The 3,965-nt window shown below is 51.6% G+C and overlaps 1 protein-coding gene across 1 annotated transcript; it reads left to right on the top strand.

Annotated features, from left to right (window-relative positions):
• The first annotated feature begins 2,144 nt into the window (after positions 1–2,144).
• Positions 2,145–3,213, top strand: LOC144251525 (mas-related G-protein coupled receptor member H-like). The gene is given in 2 exon segments (XM_077794394.1): positions 2,145–2,871; positions 2,874–3,213. Coding segments are annotated over 2 exon segments (993 nt in total). The 3' UTR covers positions 3,140–3,213.
• Positions 3,214–3,965: the final 752 nt, after the last annotated feature.

The following is a 3,965-nucleotide window of genomic DNA, read 5'->3' on the forward strand; positions in this document are numbered from 1 at the left end:
TGAGACTTCCAATAATTGGCTCTCCTGCCCGTTCCCTTCCCATGAAGCCTTACAAGGTAAGCCACAGGAATGCCCTGGGGCCCTGGGGCTGCTTGGGGAGAAGAGGAGCCCGGGAAGGCAGGGGTAGAAGGACATTCTCACCAGCCACTGTGGTTGGTGGTGGTGGAGAGGGAAACCCCAGAGCCACTGCTGGACCCAGAGACAAGAAGGGGCACAGTGAAGCCAGCCCAGGGTGGGAGGAGGCCAGAGGGGGCAGGTCCTGGCTGTTTCCCCCTTGCACAGCTGTGAATGGGGAGAGCAAACCACTTTCCTTCAGTTCTTACAGCTGCCGCACAGAAGGCTGGGACCCCAAGAGGACTGGGGATTCTCCCTACCAGCAAGCAGGCCATCGGTTCTGCAGCCGCAGGCACCGCCCAGGTGTTCTCCAATCCTAGTGAGTTCTCCAGTTCCAGCCTCCACCTGGAGACAGTGTCAGATGGCACCAGCTGAGGACTGGTGCCCACCAATGCTCCCCATCTTCAGATGCCAGTCCCAGACCCCAGGAAGTTTCACCTGTGCTTCCTTCTCACATATAAACCAGGGTCCCTTCGTTGGGTTCTATTAATTTGCTCAAGTGGCTCACAGAACTCAGGGGAACATTCACATTTAGTGGTTTATTTTAAAGGATGTTACAAAGGATGCAGATGGAGAGGTACATGAGTGAGGTCTAGAGGGACACAGACTTCCATACCCTCTCTGGGAAGCTCCGTGTGTTCTGCAATCTGAAGCTCTGTGGACCTGTCCCCCCAGGTTTTATGGAGGTGCATTACATTGGCATGATTGGTGACATCACTGGTCATTGGTGATCAATAACCTTCAACCCTTCTCCCCTCCCTGAAGGTTGCAGGATGCTGCTAAAAGTCCCAATCCTCTCATCCTGCCTCAGTCTTTCAGTGACCAGCCATATCCTGAAGCTGCCAGCCACCAGCCACTTTATTAGCATGCAAAAGACACATTACTTTGGAGATTCCAAGGATTTCAGGAGTGTCTGCTGGGAAAAGAGAAAAGACCAAATACATATTTCATAGTATCTCAATTGGTTATAGCTAAGGTTCACTGGCTGTCCTGGACATCCAGCCAAGTCTTAGAAAATGTGTTCCAAGTTTCCAAGGAAGACTGACAAGTGACTCTTAACACAGTCCCATCTGTCAAGATGAGACAGCTCATCCTTTGCTGTCAAGAGTCCACAAAGAAACAATCTAGAAAGCCCTGTAAGCCCTTCCCTGTTCCTACCCATGTCTCAGTGGGTTGGGGTGAGTGAATCCTCAGACAACCAGGACACCAGGTAAGGACAGAGAAGTGTGGACCAGGCAGTCCTGGGCCCTGACTTCACAATCCTGCATGCCCGCCCACCCTAGGTAGCCCTTGTCCCCCGAACCCCAGTTCAACAGAGCAAGCCTCTTTTCTTCCTCCCTCCCTCTCCCCCTGTCTCTCCTATTGGCTGCTGGATCGTCCTGTCAGCTAAGCCCAAGAGGATGACCCTCAATGTACAGGAGAGAAAGACACAAACAGCTGTTAATTGTGTTTACTGGTGCATAGAAACTGTTGGGGGGTTATGTGGATATTATAAACAAAAGCCAAGGCATGGGAAAGGAAGAGTATCTCAAGAGAGAGATGGGGCAGAAGTTTCTAGACACAACCGTGAGCGCTTACTTCCTTGTGCATGGGCTTTTGATCATTGGTACGTTTTTTATCCTTTTTTATTTTGGATCCTTTCTCCTAGCTCTGTCCTCTATTTTTGGTAAGAACCCTTAGAAATCTCTTTCAGGAAGGCAGGGGACAAATTAGGAACACAGTGGGTTTTTCCACAGGGCCAGAGAGAAAGAATCCTGGTTGGAGGCAATGGCTGGAGGTGAGGTTAGAAGCCCAGCCTTGGGTTCAGTGGAGGAAACCTGGAGATCACAGTGGAATCTGCCTGGGCGGAGCACAGAAGGGGAGAGCAACCGGGGAAGAAGATGGGAAACACAGCAGCACACTTCCTCCCACACCACTGTGAGGGAGGATCAAAAACCAACTCACTGTGGGATGCACAGCAAACGACACCATCAGCTCCATCTTCCATTTCTGACCACAGGTGTGCAGGAGGAAAACAGCGATCCCCAAGAATGGAGCCATGGGCAGTGACCCCGAATCCTTCAGAACCCACACTGATTCCCAGAAACGCCTCCCTGGATGGAACAACCTGGTCATCAGAGCAGGTGAGGGAGCCCCTGTCAGAGGCTGAAAGAGAGCACGGCCATGTCTACTTTTCCCTGCTCATCTGTGTCCCCGGAGTCACTGGGAACAGACTCCTGATACTGTTTCTCATCTTCTGCGTCAAGAGGAAGCCGTTCACCGTCTACCTTCTGCATCTGGCCATTGCCGACTTGATGGTCCTTCTCTGCTCGTCCATCTTCCAGCTGGTGGACAGCCTCCACCTGCACGATGACACCTGGCTGAGCTACGTCCTCCTCCTCATGATCTTCGGCTACAACACGGGTCTGCACCTGCTCACTGCCATCAGCGTGGAGCGCTGCCTCTCGGTGCTCTACCCAATCTGGCACCAGTGCCGCCGCCCGAGGCACCCGTCGGCCGTGGCCTGCGCGCTGCTGTGGGCTCTTTCGGTGCTGGCATCGGGGCTGGAAAACTTCTTCTGCCTTCTGGCAGCGGAGCCGAGATTCCCAGAGTGCCGATACGTGGACGCTTTCTCCTGGGTCTTGACCTTCCTTGTCTTCGTTCCTCTCACGATCTTCTCCAACTTGATCCTCTCCGTCCAGGTCTGCTGCCACCTCAAGTCCCGTCAACCCGCCAAGCTCTGTGTGATCGTCACGGCCACCGTGGTCTTGTTCCTGGTCTTGCCATGCCCATGAAGGTCCTGTTCATCGTCGTCTACTACTCCAACCCCAGCGGCGAGTCTGTGTGGAAGTTCTTCCCCTATCTGCACCTGCTGTCCACCATCAATTGCAGTGTGAATCCAATTGGCTATTTGGTGGTGGGTGGTCTCAGGAGAAAGAAAAGTAGAAAGTCCCTGAAAGAAGCGCTGCTGAAAGTCTTTGAGGAAAAGCCAGAGCCACCTTCACGTGGGAACGCTGCCCCTTCCTCTCCGACCTCGAGGTCCTGAGGACACTCTGGAGGGTCGGAAGCTGTCTCCGTGGGAAAAGGTAACATGTTCTGAAAACACCTCTCTGCTTTCCCACCTGCAGCTCACCTAAGATAAAAATCAGTTCCTTTGTTCCTCCTGGGAATTAGTAATAGCAAGGAGACGCGCAGTCCCCACCATCCACCTGGCCGCTGTGGCTTCGTGACAGCTATCCTTTTAGGACACTTACTCTCTTCCAGGCACCAAGCCCCACGTTTTACACACATTGTCTCATTTCATCTCTTAACAACCTTAGGAATCAACACTGTTACTCAAGGAAGTGGGGCTCCCAGAGGTTTAGTAAGGTTCCGGAGCATGGAAGGCCCAGCTGGGACGGGACCCGCAGAGCCCGACCCCAAGCCCTTCCTTGCACCATGATACCCAGGACTGTCTTTGAGAGGTGATATCTTAAACTGTTTGCACTAATGTCTTCAACACCACTCCCCACTGTCTCTCCCTTAGGTCTTCTTTTCAAACCTTGTGCTCCTGATTAGTCAGAGGAAAACGTTTTCTTCTTAGAAAGGAATGTGAATTGTTGGAGACGCAAAGATGACTATCAGCCTGTCCTATAGAAGTGTCCCTATTATTTACATATTAAGAATTCATCCCAAATGTCTTCTTTGATATAATGAGAGCAACTAAGAATAGAGCAGGGAGAAAGAGCAGGAAGAAAAGATTGATATTAAACAGAGACACGAGATGGGAGGGAAAGAGAGAGAAAAGGGGAATTGCATGGAAATGGAAAGAGACCCTCATTGTTATAAAAAACTACATAAAAGAGGTTGTGAGGGGAATTGGAAGAAAAAAC

This window comes from Urocitellus parryii, assembly GCF_045843805.1.
Source record: "Urocitellus parryii isolate mUroPar1 chromosome 8 unlocalized genomic scaffold, mUroPar1.hap1 SUPER_8_unloc_1, whole genome shotgun sequence".
Lineage (NCBI taxonomy): Eukaryota > Metazoa > Chordata > Mammalia > Rodentia > Sciuridae > Urocitellus > Urocitellus parryii.